Source organism: Lichenostomus cassidix, unplaced genomic scaffold (genome assembly GCF_008360975.1).
Source record: "Lichenostomus cassidix isolate B80296 unplaced genomic scaffold, HeHo_3.0 HiC_scaffold_39, whole genome shotgun sequence".
Taxonomy (NCBI): Eukaryota; Metazoa; Chordata; class Aves; order Passeriformes; family Meliphagidae; genus Lichenostomus; species Lichenostomus cassidix.
This window is the reverse complement of record NW_028147446.1, coordinates 2,224,614-2,246,457: the sequence shown is the minus strand read 5'-3', so window position 1 is coordinate 2,246,457 and position 21,844 is coordinate 2,224,614. Positions and strand designations below refer to the sequence as shown.

At 48.5% G+C, this 21,844-nt stretch overlaps 1 protein-coding gene across 2 annotated transcripts; it reads left to right on the top strand.

Annotated features, from left to right (window-relative positions):
* Window positions 1-54: 54 nt before the first annotated feature.
* On the top strand, window positions 55-20,463 carry LOC146422732 (non-receptor tyrosine-protein kinase TYK2-like). Of its 2 annotated transcripts, none has more exons than XM_085045801.1 (24): window positions 55-207; window positions 1,111-1,296; window positions 2,717-2,840; window positions 3,452-3,596; window positions 3,846-4,009; window positions 4,530-4,908; window positions 5,778-5,963; window positions 6,726-6,883; window positions 7,503-7,626; window positions 7,729-7,921; window positions 8,660-8,766; window positions 9,206-9,382; window positions 10,123-10,210; window positions 11,128-11,255; window positions 12,106-12,241; window positions 12,952-13,103; window positions 13,192-13,342; window positions 14,209-14,306; window positions 14,976-15,168; window positions 16,315-16,433; window positions 17,146-17,318; window positions 18,310-18,427; window positions 19,395-19,505; window positions 20,281-20,463. In XM_085045801.1, exons 1-24 carry the CDS (start codon window positions 81-83, stop codon window positions 20,413-20,415), a joined length of 3,672 nt encoding a protein of 1,223 aa, XP_084901927.1. In that variant the 5' UTR covers window positions 55-80; the 3' UTR covers window positions 20,416-20,463. The 2 variants fall into 2 exon arrangements, with proteins under 2 accessions (XP_084901927.1, XP_084901928.1); XM_085045802.1 differs by having other exon boundaries at window positions 148-239.
* The last annotated feature ends 1,381 nt before the right edge of the window (window positions 20,464-21,844 follow it).

Below are 21,844 nucleotides of genomic sequence, written 5' to 3'. Positions count from 1 at the left end.
TCCGCCGTTCGCCCCCCCGAGGCCCCGCCCCCTCCCGCCCCGCAGCCAATCAGGACGCTCCATCGGCTGAAGCCCCACCCATGGGGCGAAGGCGCGTGGGCGTGGCCTGGCTGTGGCACTGGCCAATGGCAGCGCGCGTCTCTCGGAGCCAATGGGAAGCGGCGGCTCAGCGGGGCGGAGGAGCCGAGCGGCGGCCGGGCCTGGCCGGTACCACCGGGGAGAACGGGCGGGGGGGGCCGGTACCGGGAACGGGAGGGGGACAGCGCCCGGGGACAATCGGGGCACAACCGGGGGGATGAGGCCAGCCGGGGAGGCGGGAGGAGGGCGGACAGGGGTTGGTTCCTACCGAGAGGGGCGGTAACAACCGGGGGGAAACCGGAACCGGCGCTGTGAGGGGACCGGGCCGGTACCAACTGGGGCGGGGGGAGAAGTTACCTGTGAGGGGCTGAAATGGGGCAAATTCAACCCCGAAGTGGGTCAAAATTCACTCCAAAATGGGTTAAAATCAACCCTGAAATGGGTCAGAAATCCACCCCAAAGTGGGTCAAAATTTCATCGTGAAGTGGGTCAAAATCCACCCTGAAATGGGTCAAAATTCACTCCAAAATGGGTCAAAATTCACTCCAGAGTGGGTGAAAAATTCACCCTGAAATGGGTCAAAAATCCACTTTTTTTCCCCCCAAAAAATGCCAGAATTCGCTCTGTATGTTTCCCCACAGCTCTGTCCATCATCCTCCAAAAAAGCACCAATTTTTCTGGGATAAACTACTTTTACTGGGATTTTACTGGATAAAGGAAGAAAATTTGGGGTGGAAAACCAGCATTCCCAATCCTTTCCCATCCCATCCTGAGCAATTCTTCCCCTTTTTCCCTAGTGGATCTAAGCCTCTCCAAGCTTTTTAATGAATTAAAAATTTTTAATTTTATATGAATATTTCTGTTTCTAACTTTTTTGGTGATCCCAATCCCTTCCCATCCCATCCTGAGCGATTCTTCCCCTTTTTCCCTAGTGGATCTAAGCCTCTGCGAGCTTTCTAATGAATCTAAAATTCTTATTTTCAACAAATATTTCTGTTTTTACTCACTATCCCTGTTTTTTCCCCCGGGAAGCCGCAGCCATGCCGCTGTGCCAGCGTGGGATGAAGGCTGAGGCTGAGAGCTGTGGATTCCCAAGCGGCTCAGGGATCAAAGTTTTGCTGCACTGGAGTGGGGATGAGGAACGGGAACGCTGCAGGGTTTACTGCCAAGGATCCCTCAGTGCCGAGGAGATCTGCATCGACCTCGCCCGCAGCATCGGTCAGCGATGAGCAATGGGGAGCTCTGGGGGGATTTGGGGGCAGGGATGAGGAATTCCCAGTTTTTTAAATGCCAGGGAATGAGAATTTGGGGAGTTCTGGGTGGATTTTGGGTCAGGGATGAGAAACTGGGGAGGTCTGGGGGGATTTTGGGTCAAGGGATGAGGAATTCATGGTGTTTTAAATACCAGGGAATGAGAAATGGGGAGTTCTGGGTGGATTTTGGGTCAGGGATGAGGAATTCATGGTGTTTTAAATACCAGGGAATGAGAAATGGGGAGTTCTGGGGGGATTTTGGGTCAGGGATGAGGAATTCCCAGTTTTCTGAATGTCAGGGAAGGAGAAATGAGGAGTTCTGGGTGGATTTTGGGTCAGGGATGAGGAATTCATGGTGTTTTAAATACCAGGGAATGAGAATTTGGGGAGTTCTGGGTGGATTTTGTGTCAGGGATCAGGAATTCCCAGTTTTTTAAATACCATCGAATGAGCAATGGGGAGTTCTGGGGGGATTTTGGGTCGGGGATGAGGAATTCCTGGTGTTTTGAATACCAGGGAAGGAGAAATGGGGAGTTCTGGGTGGATTTTGGCTCAGGGATGAGAAACTGGGGAGGTCTGGGTGGATTTTGGGTCAGGGGATGAGGAATTCCCAGTTTTCTAAATACCAGGGAATAAGAAATGGGGAGTTCTGGGTGGATTTTGGGTCAGGGATGAGGAATTCCCAGTTTTTTAAATACCAGGGAATGGTGGATCCCACTGTGTTCCACCCTGAGGCTGAGAAATTCCCTGGGAACACCAGAAAACACCAGAAATTCCCAGGGAACACCAGTTTTTCCAGGGAAAACACCAGAAATTCACCAGAATGGAACAACAGATCCCAACTGGGTTCCTTTCCAAGGCTGAGAAATTCCCAGTTTCCTGATTTTTGGGAAACATAATTCCCAATTGTGTTCCTTTCCAAGCCTGAGAAATTCCCAGTTTTCTGATTTCCACGAATTTTTAGGTTTTTGGGGGATAAAACCTGCTGAGTTTGGGTTTCTTGGGAATAAAACCAGCTGGATTTTTTGTATTTTGGGGGTAGAAAAATCTGCTGATTTTTTTGTTTGTTTGTTTTTTGGGAATAAAACTTGCTGAGCTCAGATTTGTTGGGAATAAAACCGGCTGAGTTTGGGCTTATTAGGAATAAAACTAGCTGGAATTCTTTTCCTTGGGAATCAAACCAGCCAAATTTTGGGAACAAAACCCCCTGGAATTTCAGATTTTTGGGAATAACTCCTCATCCCAGCTGGCTATTCCCATTTTGAAATGGGAATTTTTGGGGAATATCCCACCTCTGCCATTTCCCAGTGGATCCTGGGCTGGGCAAACAGGGTGGGAAAAGGGTGTTTTTCCAAAAGTGATGGGATTTTTGGGATTTCTGGCAGGAATTACCCCACTCTGCTACAGCCTCTTCGCCCTCTATGACCCCCAGAGCCGAATTTGGCTTCCACCAAACCACCAGTTCCACATCGGGAAGGAAACCAACGTCAACCTGATCTTCAGGATGAGGTCAGCCTCCTCCCAGCCATCCCCATGGCTTCTCCTGGAGCTGAGCTTGGAGATATTCCCATTTTTTTCCTTGGATTTTTCCTTGGATTCCTTTCCTTGGATTTTCCTTTGGATTCCTTTCCTTGGATTTTTCCTTGGATTTCCTTGGATTTTTCTTTGGATTTCTCCTTGGATTTTTCCTTGGATTTTTTCTTGAATTCCTTTCTTTGGATTTCCTTGGATTCCTTTCCTTGGATTTCCTTGAATTCCTTTCCTTGGATTTCCTTGGATTTCCTGAGATTTTTCTTGGATTTTTCTTTGGATTCCTATCCTTGGATTTCCTTGTATTTTTCCTTGGATTCCTTTCCTTGGATTTCCTTGGATTTCCTTGGATTTTTCCTTGAATTTCCTTGGATTTTTCCTTGGATTCCTTTCCATGGAATTTTCCTTGGATTTTTCCTTGGATTTCCTTGGATTTTTCCTTGGATTTTTCTCCTGTGGTTCCAAAGATTTTTTTATTCCTAAAATTTTTTTTATTCCTAAAAAAACCCCCAAAGTCCCCCATTTTGAGCCCAAAACGTGACTCCCATCACGGTGCCAGCCCCTCTCCTCCTCAATTCTTCCCATTCCAGGTATTATTTTCGGAATTGGCACGGGATGAACGAGAAAGAACCTGCAGTTTTCCGGAATGTTCCACGTCCAGGGGACTCTCCCGAGGAAAAACCTCCTGGAGGAGCTTTGCTGGACAGATCCTCCTTCGAGTACTTGTTTGAGCAGGTAGAGGGGCTGGATTTGGGAGGAAATTTCCTTTTTTCCATCCCCAGGGGTTTATTTAAGGATAAATAAAGTTTTCCTTTGGGAAGGTTTTATCCTGCTGGGTGAAATTCCATAATTCCACAAGATAATTTTACATTTTAAGGGATTTTCATTCGCTGTCCCACCTTTTAAATTAAAAAACACGAGGAAAATCCTTCTGGAAATTTATTCAGAGATATATTTTCTTCTCAAATTTTTCACATTTAACAGGGAAAATTCGAATTCATCAACGACGTCGCATCCCTGAAGGATTTCCAGAGCGAACCAGAAATCCAGAAATTCAAGGATGAGAGTTTGGGAATGGCTGTTCTCCACCTCTCCCACATCGCCATCAAGAAGGGCATTTCCCTGGAGGAAGTGGCCAGGAAGTACAGGTGAAAATCCTGCTTTTCCAAAGGGCTTTTTCCACCTTTTTCACCATTTATTTTCCTCGCAGTTTCTCCGTTGCATCCCAAGTTCTTCCTGATCTTTTCCCAACAATTTCCCAATTTTCCCAACAGCTTCAAGGACTGCATCCCGAGCTCTTCCCAACAATTTCCCTGACAATTTCCCTGACAATTTCCCAACAATTTCCCAACAATTTCCCAACAATTTCCCAATTTTCCTGGCAGCTTCACGGACTGCATCCCGACCTTATCCCGACTTCTTCCCAACCTTTTCCCAACAATTTCCCAACAATTTCCCCCTTTTCCTGGCAGCTTCAAGGACTGCATCCCGAGCTCTTCCCAATGTTTTCCCAACGTTTTCCCAACAATTTCCCAACGATTTCCCCCTTTTCTTGACAGCTTCAAGGACTGCATCCCAACCTTATCCCGACTTCTTCCCGACCTTTTCCCAACCTTTTCCCAACAATTTCCCAACAATTTCCCGACGATTTCCCCCTTCTCCCGGCAGCTTCAAGGACTGCATCCCTCGCTCCTTCCGCCGCCAGATCCAGCAGAACAACTTCCTGACCCGTTTCCGGATGAAGAACGTCTTCCGGCGCTTCCTGCGGCGCTTCCAGCAGCACACGGTGGGCGCCGGGAAGCTGACGGAGAGGGGCGTGATGTTCAAGTACCTGGCCACCCTGGAGCACCTGGCCCCCGGCTTTGGCAGCGAGCTCTTCCCGGTGCTGGCCCTGGACACGGCGGCCGAGGGGGAGCAGGGGCAGCTCTGTGCCAACGGGGGCTGCGTGGAGCAGGAGAATCCCGAAATCCCGAGGGAATGTCCGGTCACTCACCACGTCCTGGTCACTGGCACTGGTGGGATTCAGTGGCGGCCGGTGCCTGGAGAGGTGGGTTGGGGTGAGGTGGGTTGGGATGAAGTGGTTTTGGGATGGGGTGGTTTTGGGATGAGGTGGTTTTGGGGTGAGGTGGTTTTGGGGTGAGGTGGTTTTGGGTGAGGTGGGTTGGGATGAGGTGGGTTGGGATGAGGTGGTTTTGGGGTGAGGTGGTTTTGGGATGAGGTGGTTTTGGGATGAGGTGGGTTGGGATGAGGTGGTTTTGGGATGAGTGGGTTGGGATGGGGTGGTTTTGGGATGAGGTGGTTTTGGGATGAGGTGGGTTGGGATGAGGTGGTTTTGGGATGAGTGGGTTGGGATGTGGTGTTTTTGGGATGAGGTGGGTTGGGGTGAGGTGGGTTTGGTATGAGGTGGTTTTGGGATGAGCTGTTCTATCCCAAATCCTTTTCCTCGGTTTGTGCTCTTGGGTTTTTCCTAAGGTGCTCTGCGTGTTCCAAATTAATTTTCTAGATTAATCCTGGTTTGACAGGAGCCTTTCCCAGCATTCCCATCTAACATTCCCATCCAAATCCATCCCACGCTGTCTCCTTTTCCTTGATTTGTGCATCCAGGCTTTCCTTTGGGCTCCAGCTTGTCCCAGTTTGCCCAGCAGCCACCACAACCTTTCCCAATATTTGCAATATTCGCAATATTCCTGATATTCCCAATATTTCCATCCCATCCTATCCCATCCCATCCCTAGTTTTTGCTTCCAGGCTTTTCCTGAGCCTCTCTGGGCATTCCAGTTTCCTTTTCCATCTTATCCCAGTTTGCCCAGAACCTTTCCCAGCATTCCCATCCCATCCCTACTTTGTGCTCCCAGGCTTTATCCCAGTTTCCCTTCCCAGCAGCAGGAAAACTCTGGAATTCTCTCCTTTGCCCAGAGCACGGAGCCCTTCTCCCAGCGTGGCTATTTGGGGAGAAAAGCCAGGAATAAGGAGCAGGAGCCCAGAGCTGCAGCTCAGCCAGCAGAGCCGCCGTGGTGCCATTTCTGTGATTTCCGGGAAATCACCCACGTCGTGGTCAAGGAGTCCAGGATCAGCATCCACCGGCAGGACAACAAGTGCCTGGTGGGTTGGGATGAATCCCTCCTGGGTTTTGGGGTCCCAGAGCTGCTTTTCCTGGATTGGGAAGAGGCAGGGTTGGGAAGGACAAGGCTTTGTCTGTGGGTTTTCTGAGGGTTTTATCACTATTTAATTCCAAAGGTTTTTGAAGTTTTTTCAAGGTTTTTTTCCAGGATTTTTTCTGAGCGTTTTCTGGGGTTTTATTCTGAGGGTTTATTCTGAGGGATTATTCTGAGGTTTTTCTGAGAGTTTTCCAAAGGTTTTCCATGGGCTTTTTAAGGGTTTTATGAGTGTTTTTTTCTGATGGTTTTTCAAGAGTTTTCTAAGGGTTTTCTGAGGGTTTTATGATTTTTTTTTTTTCTGAGGGTTTTCCATGGGTTTCCTGAGGAGTTTCCATGGTTTTTGTGAGACATTTATGAGTGCTTTCTTTCTGAGAGTTTCCCGAGGGTTTTTCATGCATTTCCCAAGGGTTTTCCATGCATTTCCTGAAGGTTTTCCATGCATTTTCTGAAGGTTTTCCATGGGTTTTTTGAAGTCTTTCCATAGTTTTTCCAAGGGCTTTATGAGTGCTTTTTTTCTGAGGGTTTCCCAAGGGTTTTCCATGCATTTCCTGAAGGTTTCCCATGGGTTTTCTGAGGTTTTTCCACAGTTTTTCCAAGGGCTTTACTCATGCTTTTTCCCCATGGTTTCCTGCGAGTTTCCCTCGGGTTTCCCGTGGGTTTCCTGTGAGTTTTCCTGCTGGCTCCAGAGCTGTTTCCCTTTTCCCAGGAGGTGCTGCTGCCGTGTCCCAGCAGCGCCCTGTCCCTGGTGTCACTGGTGGATGGATATTTCCGGCTCACAGCTGACTCCAGTCACTACCTGTGCCACGACGTGGCTCCTCCCCGGCTGCTGCTGAGCATCCACAACGGGATCCATGGCCCCATGCAGTGAGTGGGGCTTCCCTTGGGGCCAGCAGGGTCATCCTGATCCCATGGGATCGTCCTGGAGCTGGTCCCTTTGCCCAGGAGGCACCCGGAGCTGTTCTGTGTCCCTGGGGTGGTGCCTGAGTGGTTTATCTCCTCTGGGCTCATCCCAGTCCATCCCCTTTCCCCAGAGCTCATCCCAATCCATTCCTTCAGGGTTTATCCGAATCCCATTCCCTCAGGATTCATCCCAATCCATCCCCTGTTCTCAGGGTTCATCTCAATCCATTCCCTCAGGGCTCATCCCAGTCCCATTCTCTCAGGGTTCATCCCAATCCATCCTCTCAGGGTTTATCCCAATCCCATTCCCTCAGGATTCATCCCAGTCCATCCCCATTCCCTCAGGCTCATCTAAATCCATCATCTCAGGGTTTATCCCAATCCATTCCCCTTTCCTCAGGATTCATCCCAATCCCATTCCCTCAAGGCTCATCCCAATCCATCCCCTTTCCCCTCTCCTCATCCCAATCCATTCCTTTATTTCAGGACTCATCCCAATCCATTCCCTTTCCCCTTTCCTCATCCCAATCCATTCCCTTTCCCCTTTCCTCATCCCAATCCATCCCCTCCCTCCTTTTTCCAGGGAGGAGTTTGTTTTTGCCAAGCTCCGCCGGGAGGAGCCGGAGGAAGGGCTCTACATCCTGCGCTGGAGCGTCCTGGATTTCAACCGCATGATCCTCTCCCTGATCAAGAGGAGCCACCAGCAGGTCAGGATGCAGTTCCCAGCGCAGGATTCCCGGGAATTGTGAGCTCTGGGACAGCCTGGGAGCTGCGTGGCTTCAGTTTCTGCCTCTGTCCCTCTTCTCCAGGCTCCTGGAACGCCGGGAGCCTTCAAGTACCGGCAGTTCCGGATCCAGAAGAAAGGAGATTCCTTCGTGCTGGAAGGTTGGGATCGGGAATTCCCAACTCTGCGGGAACTCCTGGAAGTTCTCAAGGGCTGCACCCTCAAATCCGGCGAGGAGAAGTTCACGGTGAAGAGGTGCTGCCCACCCAAGCCGGGAGGTAGGGACAGGATGGGGATCATTCCTTGGGATCGTTCTGTGGGATCATTCCTTGGGATCATCCCTTGGGACTGTTCTGTGGGATCATTCCTTGGGATCATTCTGTGGAATCATCCCTTGGGATCGTTCTGTGGGATCATCCCTTGGGATTGTTCTGTGGGATCATTCGTTGGGATCATCCCTTGGGATCATTCTGTGGGATCGTCCCTTGGGATCATCCCTTGGGATTGTTCCTTGGGATCGTTCTGTGGGATCGTTCCTTGGGATCATCCCTTGGGATTGTTCTGTGGGATCATTCCTTGGGATCATTCTGTGGAATCATTCCTTGGGATTGTTCTGTGGGATCATCCCTTGGGATCATTCTGTGGGATCATCCCTTGGGATCATTCTGTGGGATCATCCCTTGGGATCGTTCTGTGGGATCATTCCTTGGGATCATCCCTTGGGATTGTTCTGTGGGATCATTCCTTGGGATCATTCTGTGGAATCATTCCTTGGGATCGTTCTGTGGGATCATCCCTTGGGATCATTCTGTGGGATCATCCCTTGGGATCATTCTGTGGGATCATCCCTTGGGATCATTCTGTGGGATCATCCCTTGGGATCGTTCTGTGGGATCATTCCTTGGGATCATCCCTTGGGATCGTTCTGTGGGATCATTCTGTGGGATCATTCTGTGGGATCATCCCTTGGGATCATCCCTTGGGGTCAGGGAGCTCACAGTTCCCTCCTTTCCCAGAGATCTCGGATTTGCTGATCACGCGGAAGGCGAAGGATAACGGGAAGCAAATCCTGAACCTCACCCAGCTCAGCTTCCACCAGATCCGCAAGAATGAGATCACACAGGTGCTGCTTTCCTGGGATTTTCACTGCTGGGATTCCCAGGATTCATGGGAGACGGTGGAGGGATCCTCTCTGCTTTCCTGGGATTTTCAGTGCTGGGATTCCTGGGATTTATCAGGGAGGGTGGAGGAATCCTCTCTGCTTTCCTGGGATTCTCAGGGATGGAAAGAGCTGCTCTGCCTTCCTGGAATTTGAGAAGTAGTGCAGGAATCCTCTCAGTTTTCCTGGGATTTTCCACCATCCTGGGATTCCCTCCACATCCCAGCATCCTCCCACACCCCTGGGATGGATTTGATGGATTTTTCAAGGAAAAAGGAAGGAAATATCCACATGGAAGCAGCTTTCTCCCACACTGGGATGCAGAGGGAAGTCGGGAGGGATCCAGAGGAGATTCCCACTTTTCCAGTGTCCAACTTTTCCCATTTTTCCCCTGTTTTCCCAGCGAGCTCACCTGGGCCAGGGCACGAGGACCAACATCTACGACGGCGTCCTGAGCGTCTGCGGGAACTCGGGGAACGACGACGAGGCCGAGTACTTCTCCACAGAGCAGAACAACAACAGCAGGGAGATGCACGTGGTGCTCAAAGTGCTCGATCCCAGCCACAGGGACATCGCCCTGGTCAGCCCAGCCCGGGAATTGGGGCGGGAATGAGGATCCTGGGGGTGGGATGGGATCCCAGAAGGGCTCAAATGTGGGTCTGAGGGTTGGGATGTGGATCCAAGGGCTGGAATTTTGCTCCAAAAGGGCTGGGATTTGACTCCAAAAGGGCTTGAATTTGGCTCCAAAAGGGCTGGAGTGAGGATCCTGGGGGTGGAATGTGGATCTGAAGGTTGGGATGTGCCTCCGGAGGGGTCGGATGTGACCCCAAAAGGGATGGGAAATAGATCTAGAAGGGCTGAAATGTGGATCTGAGGGTTGGAATGTGGATCCACGGGCTGGAATTTTGCTCTGAAAATGCCGGAATTTTGCTCCAAAAGGGCTGCAACTTTGCTCCAGAAGGGCTGGGATTTTGCTCCAAGTGGGGTTGGAATTTTGCTCCAAAAGGGCTTGGATTTGGCTCCAAAAGGGCTGGGATTTTGCTCAAAAGGGCTGAAATTTTGCTCTGAAAACGTTGGAATTTCGCTCCAGAAGGGCTGGGATTTTGTTCTCGGGATCTCTCTGGAATTTGGCTCCAAAAGGGCTGGGATTTTGCTCCAGAACTACTGGGATTTTGCTCTCGGGATCTCTCTGGAATTTTGCTCCAGAAGGGCTGGGATTTGGCTCCAAAAGAACTGGGATTTTGCTCCAAAAGAACTGGGATTTTGCTCTCGGGATCTCTGGCATTCCGGGGTCACCTGCCATTCCCGCTGTCCCCTCAGGCTTTCTTCGAGAGCGCCAGCCTGATGTCCCAAGTGTCCCACGTCCACCTGGCCTTCGTGCACGGCGTCTGCGTCCGCGGCTCCGAGAGTGAGTCAGAGCGTTTCCAGAACATTCCCAGCACGGTTCCAGAACATTCCCGGCATTTTTTCCGTGCTTTTTCCTTGTTTTTCCATGTTTTTTCAATGTTTTTTCCGCGGAATCATCCCAGTTTTCCTTGCACACATCTCAGGACATTTCTGGAACATTCCTGGGAACATTTCCAGAACATTCCCAGGACATTTCCAGAACATTCCTGGGATGTTTCCGGAATATTCCTGGGAACATTTCCAGAATATTCCTGGCATTTTTTCCATGTTTTTCCCATGTTTTCCCATGTTTTTTCAATGTTTTTTCTGTGGGATCATCCCAGTTTTTCTCACAGACATCCCAGACATTTCCGGAACATTCCCAAGACTTTTCCGGAACATTCCTGGGACTTTTCTGGAACGTTCCTGCCAGATCATCCCGGTTTTTCCCTGCAGACATCCCGGGAAGTTTCCAGAACATTCCCAGGAACATTTCCAGAACATTCCTGGGAACATTTCTGGAACATTCCCGGCATTTTTTCCGTGTTTTTTCCATTTTTTTTTTCCACGGGATCATCCCAGTTTTCCCCACAGACATCCTGGGACATTTCTGGAACATTCCCGGGAACATTTCTGGAACATTCCCGGGATGTTTCCGGAACGTCCCCGGGACTTTTCCAGAACATTCCCGGGAACATTTCCTGAACATTCCCGGGATGTTTCCGGAACATTCCCCGGACTTTTCTGGAACATTCCTGAGAACATTTCCAGAACATTCCCGGGACGTTTCCAGAACATTCCTGGGAACATTTCCGGAACATTCCCAGGATATTTCTGGAACATTCCCGGGACGTTTCCAGAACATTCCCAGGACATTTCCAGAACATTCCCGGGACGTTTCCGGAACATTCCCAGCAGACAATCCCGCTCTCCCCGCAGACATCCTGGTGCAGGAGTTCGTGGAGCACGGCCCGCTGGACGTCCTGCTGCGCAAGGAGAAAGGTCACATCTCCGTGGGCTGGAAAATCACCGTGGCCAAGCAGCTGGGGAGTGCCTTGAGCTACCTGGTAATGCCAGCCGGGAATTCTCATGGATAATCCTGCTTTTTGGGAGTTTTCCACCCTTCCTGCCTCCCTTTTCCCTGTTCCTATTCATTTTGGAGCTACCTGGTAATTCCAGCTGGGAATTCTCATGGATATCCTTCTTTTTGGGATTTTTCCACCCTTCCTGCCTCCCATTTCCCTGTTCCTATTTATTTTGGAGCTACCTGGTAATTCCAGCTGGGGATCCTCAGGGATATCCTGATATCCTGCACTGCTTTCCCTGGTTTTTAAAGGGGATAATCCTGCTTTTTGGGATTTTTCCACCCTTCCTGCCTCCCTTTTCCCTGTTCCCTGATTATTTTGGAGTTGGGCAAAGCAATGGATGAGGATGGAATTCTGATCCCTGAATCCTTTTATTCCCCATTCTGGGAGCAAAATCCCAAACAGGGAGGTGACACAGATAACTCCAGCCAGGAATCCCAGTTTGTCATTTTGTCCTGGAATCCAGAGGTGTGACCTCACCCTGCAGCATCACTCAGAGTTTTTTCCAAGATTTTTTCCCCTGAATGTTGTTTTCTGATAATTACTTGTTATCAGCGAACTGTTGGAATTTGCTATTTGGTAAAATTATTTTGGGGATATTTATTATTGAAAATTATTATGTGAGTATTTGTTTTGGTAAAATTATTACAGGAGTTTTGTAATGAGAAAGTTTATTATTGGAAAAAAATCTATTATCAGGAAATTTATCATCAGGAAACCAGAAAACATTTACAACAAAATAAACAATAATTTATGTGGGAAGAGTGGGGTGGAAAAAATCCATTTCCCGATAATTTTCCCAAGCTTTTCCCGTTTTTTTCCCTTTTCCCAGGAGGACAAAAACCTGGTGCATGGGAATGTTTGTGCCAAGAACATCCTGCTGGCCAGGAAGGGGCTGGAGGATGGATCTGTGCCCTTTGTGAAGCTCAGCGATCCTGGAGTCAGCTTCACCGTGCTCTCCCGGGAAGGTGTGCAATCACTTCCAGCTGGAAAATCCACATTATTTTCCCTCCTTTCCTGATAATTCCCACAGCCTGTGGCCAGAGCTCTTTTCCCTGAGCATCCCCTCCTTCCCCAACCCCAATTTTCCCAATATTCACCATTTCCTGTGGGAATTTGGCCAGAGCTTTTTTCCCCAAGCATCCCCTCCTTCCCCAACCCCAATTTTCTTGATATTTACCATTTCCCTGTGGGAATTTGGCCAGAGCTCTTTTCCCTGAGCATCCCCTCCTTTCCCAACCCGAATTTTCCCAATATTCACCATTTCCCTGTGGGAATTTGGCCAGAGCTCTTTTCCCTGAGCATCCCCTCCTTTCCCAACCCCAATTTTCTTGATATTTACCATTTCCCTGTGGGAATTTGGCCAGAGCTCTTTTCCCCAAGCATCCCCTCCTTTCCCAACCCAATTTTCCCAATATTTACCATTTCCCTGTGGGAATTTGGCCAGAGCTTTTTTCCCCAAGCATCCCCTCCTTTCCCAACCCCAATTTCCCCAATATTCACCATTTCCTGTGGGAATTTGGCCAGAGCTCTTTTCCCTGAGCATCCCCTCCTTCCCCAACCCCAAATTTCCCAATATTCACCATTTCCCCACGGGAATCCCGCCCGGTTTCCTCTCAGGGCTAACCCACCCCATCCCCAACCCTTCCCCACGGGACCTGCCCCTCTCTGCCCCCAGAGCGAGTGGACAGGATTCCCTGGATCGCTCCGGAGTGCCTCAGGGACGTCGGGAATCTCACCACAGCCGCCGATAAATGGAGCTTTGGGACGACTCTGCTGGAAATCTGCTTCGACGCCGACGTGCCGCTGAAGGAGAGAACGCCTTCCGAGGTGATTGCTGCTGCCTGGGTGCATTTTGGGGTTGCAGGGTGAGTTTTTCCCTGTTTTTCCATGTTTTTTTCCGTGCTTTTTCCCGCAGAAGGAGCGTTTCTACGAGAAGAGGCACCGCCTGCCGGAGCCGTCCTGCCGGGAGTTAGCCTCGCTGATCTCGCAGTGCCTCAACTACACCCCGGTGGAGAGACCTTCCTTCAGAACCGTGCTCAGGGACCTCACCAGGCTGCAGCCACACAGTGAGGGAAACCCCGGGGAGATCCTGGGGAAATCCCCGTTTTCCATCCTTTTTTCCAGGATTTTCCATCCTTTTTTCCTGGGATTTCCCCATTTTCCATCCTTTTTTCCCAGGATTTCCCCGTTTTCCATCCTTTTTCCCCAGGATTTCCCTGTTTTCCATCCTTTTTTCCCAGGATTTTCCATCCTTTTTTCCCGGGGAAATCTGGAGGGAAATCCCAAGGGAAACTCCAGGGAAATCCCAAGGGAAATCCCAGGGAAATCCCAAGGGAAATCCCAAGGGAAATCCCAAGGGAAATCCCAGGAAATCCTGGGGGAAATCCTGATGGAAATCCCAGGAGAAATCCCGAGAGAAATCCCAAGGGAAATCCCAGGGAAATCCCAGGGGAAAGGGGGGTGAGGGGAGTGGGGTGGGGAAGGGGAAAAATCGGGGGAAATTGGGGAAAAATCAGGGAAAAGGATGGAAAAGGAGTAAAAGGGGAAAGGGGAAAAATTGGGGAACAATCAGGGGGAAATTGGAGAGAAAAGAGGGGAAATTGGGGAAAAATCAGGGAAAAATGGGGAAAGAGATGGAAAAGGGGAAAAAGGGGAAAAATTGGGGGGAAAAGAGATGGAAAAGAGGGGAAAGAAATGGAAAAGAGATAAAAGGGAGAAGGGGAAAATTGGGGGGAAAAGGGGGAAAAAGAAGGGAAAGAGATGCAAAAGGGGAAGGGGAAAAATCAGGGGAAAAGAAGGAAAAACACTAAAAGGGAAAGGAAAAAAGGGAAAAGGTTGAGGGAAAAGAGAGCAAAAAAGGGGAAAGAAAGGGAATTGAAAAGGCAAAAAGGGGGAAAAAAGGGGAAAAAGGCAAAGCCAAGGTTTTTTGCAGACCTGGTGGATGTGACATCAGTGAACCCTGAACTGCCAGTGTCAGACCCCACTGTGTTCCAGAAGAGATACCTGAAGAAAATCCGGGAGCTGGGCGAGGTCAGTGAGCTTCCCACTGGCAATTCTGGGCTCCTGAAACCCCAAAACCTCCTTTTCCCTCCCAAATCCCAAAAATTCCTATTTTTTTCACTCTAACTTCTTTTCCCTGCTGATTTTCCCTCCACATCCCAACTTTATCAACCCCTAAGGATCTCCCCAGTATGGAAAAACCCCAAAACCTCCTTTTCCCCACCCAAATCCCCAAAATTCCCAATCTCCAGGGCCACTTTGGAAACCCCAAAACCTCCTTTTTCCCACCCAAATCCCCAAAATTCCCCATTTTCCAGTGCCACTTTGGAAACCCCAAAACCTCCTTTCCCCACCCAAATCCCCAAAATTCCTATTTTTTCAATCCCAATTTCCACACTAACTTCTTTCCCCTGCTGCTTTTCCCATCCATATCCCAACTTTATGAACTCCTATGTATGGATAAACCCCAAAACCTCCTTTTCCCTCCCAAATCCCAAAAATTCCCAATATTCCAGTGCCACTTTGGAAACCCCAAAACCTCCTTTTTCCCTCCCAAATCCCAAAAATTCCTATTTTTTTCACTCTAACTTCTTTCCCCTGCTGATTTCCCCTCCATATCCCAACTTTATCAACCCCTATGTGTGGAAAAACCCCAAAACCTCTTTTCCCCTCCCAAATCCCCAAATTCCCACTCTCCAGGGCCACTTTGGGAAGGTCAGCCTGTGCTGCTATGACCCCACCAACGATGGCACTGGGGAGATGGTGGCAGTGAAGTCCCTGAAAGCTGGGAGCAGCCCGCAGCTCCTCAGCTCCTGGAAGAGGGAAATCCAAATCCTCAAAACCCTTTACCACGAGAACATCGTCAAGTACAAAGGCTGCTGCAGCGAGCAGGGTGAGGAGAGTGCCCTGGGGTTTGCCACGGGTTTGGGGTGGTTGTGGGGAGGCTGGAAATCCTAATTTGTCATGGGTTTGGTCAGGAATTTGGGGTGGTTGTGGGGAGGCTGAAAATCCCAATTTGTCATGGGTTTGGGGTGGTTGTGGGGAGGCTGAAAATCCCAATTTGTCATGTTTTTTGGTCAGGAATTTGGGGTGGTCTGAGCCTAAAAATCCCAATTTTCCATGTTTGTTGGTCAGGAATTTGGGGTGGTTGTGGGGAGGCTGAAAATCCCAATTTGTCACCTTTTTTGGTCAGGAATTTGGGGTCATCTGAGGCTAAAAATCCCAATTTGTCATGTTTTTTGGGCAGGAATTTGGGGTGGTTGTGGGGAGGCTGAAAATCCCAATTTGCCATGGGTTTTGGGCAGGGATTTGGGGTGGTCTGAGCCTAAAAATCCCAATTTTCCATGTTTGTTAGTCAGGAATCTCCATCCTGGCGGGGATTTGGGGTGGTCTGAGGCTAAAAATCCCAATTTCCCACTTTTTTTGGTCAGGAATTGCTGTTCTGGAAGGGATTTGGGGTGGTCTGAGGTTAAAAACCCTAATTTCCCATGTTTTTTCGTCAGGAATCTCCATCCTGGAAGGGATCTGGGGTGGTCGTGGAGAGACTAAAAATCCCAATTTGCCATGGGTTTGGTCAGGAATTTGGGGTGGTCTGAGGCTGACAATCCCAATTTGCCATGGGTTTTGGGCAGCAATTTGGGGTGGTTTGAGGTTAAAAATCCCAATTTCCCACGTTTTTTGGTGGGAAATCTCCATCCTGGCAGGGGTTTGGGATGGTCTGAGGCTAAAAACCCTAATTTTCCATGTTTTTTGGTGGGAAAGCTCCATGCTGGAAGGGATTTGGGATAGTCTGAGGCTAAAAACCCTAATTTTCCATGTTTTTTGGTGGGAAAGCTCCATGCTGGAAGGGATTTGGGATAGTCTGAGGTTAAAAACCCTAATTTTCAGTGGTTTTTGGTGGGAGATCTCCATCCTGGCAGGAATTTGGGGTGGTCTGAGGTTAAAAACCCCAATTTCCCACATTTTTTGGTGGGAAAGCTCCATGCTGGCAGGGGTTTGGGGTTCCCCAGGCTGTCCCCACATTCCCTGTCCTCCCCAGGGGACAAGGTGGTGCAGCTGATCATGGAATATGTTCCTCTGGGAAGCCTCAGGGATTTCCTGCCAAAGCATCCCCTGAGCCTCTCACACCTCCTGCTCTTCGCCCAGCAGATCTGTGAGGTGAGAGTGGGAAAAAGGGGTGAGTTCCCAAAAAAATTGGAGTGATTTCCCAAAAAAATGGGGTGATTTGCCCAAAAATTGGGGTGAATTCCCAAAAAATAGGGTGATTTCCCAAAAAAGGGGTGATTTCCAAAATATTGGGGTGATTTCCAAAAATATTGGGGTGATTTCCCAAAAAAATGGGGCTGGACCCTTTGGAAATGGGGCTGAATTCCCCAAAATTCCCCAAAATAATGGGAATAACCCCCCAAAATACGTCCCAATTCCCCCAAAACATCTCCAAATCCCCCCCAAAAACACCTCAAAACTTCCCAAAATCCCTTTTTTTCCCCATTTTTCCCCATTTTCCCCGTTTTCCCTTTTTTCCTCATTTTCCTTTTTCCTATTTTTTCCATTTCATTTTATCCCCATTTCATTTTCCCCATTTTTCCCCATTTTATTCCCCATTTTTCTCCATTTCAATTTTCCCTTTTTCCCCCATTTTATTCCCCATTTTCATTTTCCCCATTTTTTCCCCAATTTTCCCCATTTTTTCCTACATTTTTTCCCCATTTTCCCCATTTTTTCCCTTTTCCCTTTTTTTTCCCCCATTTCATTTTTCCATTTACCCATTTCCCATTTTATTCCCCATTTTCCCCCATTTTTCCCCCATTTTTCCTCCCATTTTCCCCTAATTTCCCCCATTTTCCCCCAATTTCCCCCATTTTCCCAGGGCATGGCTTACCTGCACTCGCTGCACTACATCCACCGGGACCTGGCAGCTCGGAATGTCCTGCTGGAGAATGAAAATGTGGTGAAAATTGGGGATTTTGGGTTGGCCAAAGCTGTTCCCGAGGGCAGCGAGTATTACCGAGTCAGGGAGGATGGGGACAGCCCCGTGTTCTGGTGAGGGGATGGGCTGTGGGGTGTGGGGTTTGGGGGGAAATTTGGGGTTTGGGGGGAAATTCGGGATAAAATTTGAGGTGCAATTTGGGATTTGGGGGGAAATCTGGGGTGAAGTTTGGGATTTGGGGGAAATTTGGGGTTTGGGGTTTGGGGGTTTGGGGGAAGTTTGGGATTTGGGGTGAAATTTGGGATTTGGGGGAAGTTTGGGGTTTGGGGTGGGATTTGGGGGAAATTTGGGATGGAATTTGGGATTTGGGATGGGATTTGGGGGGCGAAGTTTGGGGTTTGGGGTGAAATTTGGGATTTGGGGGGAAGTTTGGGGTTTGGGATTTGGGGTTTGGGATGAAATTTGGGGTGAAATTTGAGATTTGGTGTGAAATTCGGGATGGAATTTGGGGTAAAATTTGGGATTTGGGGGGAAATTCGGGATGGAATTTGGGGTAAAATTTGGGATTTGGGGTGAAATTCGGGATTTGGGATGTAATTGGGGATAAAATTTGGGATTTGGGGTGAAATTCGGGATGGAATTTGGGGATGAAATTTGGGGATGAAATTTGGGATGAAATTTGGGATTTGGGGGGAAATTTGGGATGGAATTCAGGATAAAATTTGGGATTGGGGGTGAAATTTGGGGTGAAATTCGGGATAAAATTTGGGGATGAAATTGTGGCATTTGGGGTTAAATTTGGGATGAAATACTTGATTCGGGATGAAATTTGGGGTGAAATTTGGGATTTAATTTGGGGTAAAATTTGGGGTGAAATTCGGGATGGAATTTGGGATAAAATTTTGATGTGAAATTTGGCATTTGGGGTTAAATTCAGGATGAATTTAATTTGATTGGGGATGAAATTCGGGGGCGAAATTGGGGACGAAATTGGGGATTTGGGGTGAAATTCAGGGTAAATTTGGGATGAAATTGGGGATGATTTGGGCACACCTGGCTGCCAATCCCTTCCCCACAATCCCAAATTCCCCGGATTTGGCCCAGGTACGCCCCAGAGTGCCTCAAGGAGTGCAAATTCTACTTCTCGTCGGACGTTTGGTCCTTCGGGGTCACTCTGTTCGAGCTGCTGACGCGCTGCGACCCCGCGAGCTCCCCGCCCGCCGTGAGTGCTGCTGCCAAAAATCCCTTTCCAGGGGAATCTCCTCTTCCTGACCCTTTTCCAGGGGAATTTCCCCTTTCCAAATCCCCTTTTTCAGGGGAATTTCCTCTTCCTGACCCCTTTTCCAGGGAAATCTCCCCTTTCCCAAAAATCCCTTTTCCAGGGAAATTTCCCCTTCCCAAATCCCCTTGGCCAGGGAAATTTCCCCTTTCCGATCCCCCTTTGGTCAGGAATTCTTCCAAAAAATCCCCTTTTCCAGGGGAATTTCCCCTTCCTGACCCTTTTCCAGGGAAATCTCCCCTTTCCAAATCCCCTTTTCCAGGGGAATTTCCCCTTCCCAAAACCCCTTTGGTCAGGAATTCTTCCCAAAATCCCTTTTTCCAGGGAAGTCTCCCCTTTCCAAATCCCCTTTTCCAGGGGAATTTCCCCTTCCCAAAATCCCCTTTTCCAGGGAAATTTCCTGTTCCTGACCCCTTTCCAGGGAAATTTCCCCTTCCCAACCCCCTTTGTTCAGGAATCCTTCCCAAAAATCCCCTTTTCCAGGGAAATTTCCCTTTCCTGACCCTTTGCCAGGGAAATCTCCCCTTTCCCAAAAATCCCTTTTCCAGGGAAATGTCTCCTTCCCAAAATCCCCTTTTCCAGGGAAATTTCCCCTTTCCAATCCCCCTTTGTTCAAGAATCCTTCCCAAAAATCCCTTTGCCAGGGAAATTTCCCCTTCCTGACCCTTTTTCCAGGGAAATTTCCCCTTTCCAACCCCTCTTTTCCCAGGGAAATTTCCCATTTCCAAAACCCTTTTCTCCAGGAATTCTTCCCCTTCCCAAATCCCCTTTTTAAAGGGAAATTTCCCTTTTCCCAACCCTTTTCCAGGGAAATTTCCCTTTCCCATCCCTCTTTTCCCAGGAATTCTTCCCTCCCCCAAACACCCACACAAAAATTCCCATTTTTGGGGTTTTTTCCCCTTTTTGGCAGAAATTCCTGGAGATGATTGGAGCCACGCAGGGCCAGATGACAGTGCTGAGGCTGATTGAGCTGCTGGAGAGAGGGAGGAGATTGCCAATGCCCAGGGACTGTCCCTGTGAGGTGGGGAAATTGGGAGAAAATGGGGAAAAAAATTTGGGGAAAAATTGAGGGGAAAGTGGGGAAAAATTGGGGAAAAATGGGAAAATTTGGGGGAAATGGGGAAAATTTGGGGAAATTTGGGGAAAATTTGGGGGAAATTTGGGGAAAATTGGGGAAAAATTTGGGGAAAATTGGGGAAACTGAGGGGAAATTGGGTGAAAATTGGGGGAAAATGGGGGAAATTTGGGGAAAATTTGAGGGAAAATGGGGAAAATTGGGGAAAATCAGGGAAAATTTGGGAAAAATTGGGGGAAATTGGGAAAAAATGGGGAAAATTTGGGGAAAATTTGGGGGAAAATTGTGGGAAATTGGGGAAAATTGGGGAAAAGTTGGGAAAAAATTGGGGAAAAATCGGGGGAAATAGGGGAAAAATTGGGGAAAAATAGGGAAAAATTGGAGAAAATTGGGGAAAATTTGAGGAAAATTGGGCAAAAATTGGGGAAAATGGGGGAAAATTGGGGAAAAATTTGGGAAAAATATGGAAAATTGGTGAAATAATTGGGGAAATTTTGGGGGAAAATAGGGGGAAATTTGGGGAAAAAATGGGGGAAACTGAGGGGAAATTGGGTGAAAATTTGGGGAAAAAATATGGCAAATTGGGGAAAATTGGGAAAAAATTGAGGAAAAATCAGGGGAAATAGGGGAAAAATTGGGAAAAAATTGGGGAAAAATGGGGGGAAATTGGGAAAAATGGGGAAAAATGATGGAAAATTTGGGTTTTTCCCCCTTCCCCCAGCTGTACCAGCTGCTGAAGAACTGCTGGCAAGCTGAAGCTTCCTTCAGACCAACCTTTGCCAACCTCATCCCCATCCTGAGGAACTTCCAGCTCAAGTACAGAGCTCAGGCTGCCTCTGTCTTCAGCCTCTGCTAGGGAAAAACCCCAAAAACCCCAAAAAAACCCCACAGGATGGGCTGGGGAACCCAAAAAAACCCTGCAGGAGGGGAGAGACCCCAAAAAACCTGAGTTTTCCCCCCAAAAACCTGAGTTTTCCCCCAAAAACCTGAGTTTTCCCCCAAAAAAACTGAGTTTTCCCCCCAAAAAACTGAGTTTTCCCCAAACTGAGTTTTCCCCAAAAAATTGAGTTTCCCCCAAAAATCTGAGTTTTCCCCCAAAATTCCCGATTTTTTTCAAAATTCGATTTTTCAAAATTCCCAATTTTCCCCCAAATTCCAATTTTCCCAAATTTCTGGATTTTTCCCCACAAAATTCCGGATTTTTCCCCCAAAATTCCAGATTTTTCCCCAAAATTCCTGATTTTTCCCTCCAAAATTCCTGATTTTCCCCCCCAAAATTCCCAATTTCCCCCCAAATTCCCAATTCCCTCTCCCACCAAACACTGTGAACGACATTTGGGGTTTTTTTCTCCTCCCAAACAACGGGAATTCTGCAAAAACCAAAACCCAGACTGTGGCACTTTATGGGATTTTGGGTTGATCCCCAAATTCCAACCCCAAATCCCTGTTATTTATTCCCTCCCCGGCTGGGATTTGGGGAAATCCCCTGGGTTTGGGGTTTTGGGGAAATCCCGTGGATTTGGGGTTTTTGGGAAATCCCCTGGTTTGGGGGAAATCCCCTGGATTTGGGGTTTTGGGGAAATCCCATGGATTTGGGGTTTTTTGGGGAAATCCCCTGGATTTGGGGGAAATCCCCTGGATTTGGGGTTTTGGGGGAAATCCCATTGATTTGGGGTTTTGGGGGAAATCCCCTGGGTTTGGGGAAATCCCCTGGATTTGGGGGAAATCCCATTGATTTGGGGTTTTTGGGGAAATCCCATTGATTTGGGGGAAATCCCCTGGATTTGGGGTTTTTTGGGGGAAATCCCATTGATTTGGGGTTTTTTGGGGAAATCCCATTGATTTGGGGTTTCTGGGGGAGGCTTTGGGGCTCCTGAGGGATTTGGGGTTTTTGGGGATTTTGGGATCCAAATAAAGGATGGAAAAGCTGCCTGGCTGCTGTTTTGGGGCAGGAGGGGATCTGTAGGGGATGTTTGGGGTTTCTATAGGATGTTTGGGGTCTCTATGGGATGTTTGGGGTCTTTATGGGATGTTTGGGGTCTCTGTAGGATATTTGGGGTCTCTATAGGGTGTTTGGGGTCTCTGTAGGATCTTTCAGGTCTCTGTAAGGTGTTTCAGGTCTCTATGGGATGGTTAAGGTCCCTGTAGGGATGGTTTGGGGTCTCTATAGGATGTTTGGGGTCTTTATGGGATGTTTGGGGTCTCTATAGGATCTTTGGGGTCTCTATAGGATCTTTGGGGTCTCTGTGGGATCTTTCAGGTCTCCATAAGGTGTTTCAGGTCTC